The sequence below is a fragment of the Crocuta crocuta genome, unplaced genomic scaffold (genome assembly GCF_008692635.1).
Source record: "Crocuta crocuta isolate KB4526 unplaced genomic scaffold, BGI_CrCroc_1.0 scaffold512, whole genome shotgun sequence".
NCBI classification, from domain to species: domain Eukaryota; kingdom Metazoa; phylum Chordata; class Mammalia; order Carnivora; family Hyaenidae; genus Crocuta; species Crocuta crocuta.
In genome coordinates, this window is record NW_027533084.1 from 33,264 (window position 1) to 33,516 (window position 253).

Below are 253 nucleotides of genomic sequence, written 5' to 3' on the forward strand. Positions count from 1 at the left end.
TTCTCAGAGCGGGGCCGCCGACACTCTGACCGTGTCCACCCCTACTGTGCAGCCCGCAGTGGTCCCCCACGCCCCTCTCGCCCCTCTGCTCACCTCTGCCCTGCTGATCTCCGGACCACCAGATAGGCATCAAGGGCGTAGCAAAACAGCCACCAGAAGCAGGCACTGTACAGCAGCTGGACCCACATCTGTAAGCAGGAAGGGCCTGGCGTCACAGCGTCCCCGGCGATGGAGGGAAAGGGAAGAGGCCTTT

General features: G+C 63.6%; 1 protein-coding gene across 1 annotated transcript in view; it reads right to left on the bottom strand.

The window, feature by feature from the left end:
* Positions 1 to 253, bottom strand: part of GPR143 (G protein-coupled receptor 143) — a gene marked incomplete at its 5' end in the record, with an annotated part of 58,618 nt that overhangs the window by 30,758 nt on the left and 27,607 nt on the right. Inside the window, one exon of the mRNA XM_077745970.1 lies at positions 94 to 188. Coding sequence (XP_077602096.1) covers positions 94 to 188 — 95 coding nt within the window. The remainder of the gene's footprint in view (positions 1 to 93; positions 189 to 253) is intronic.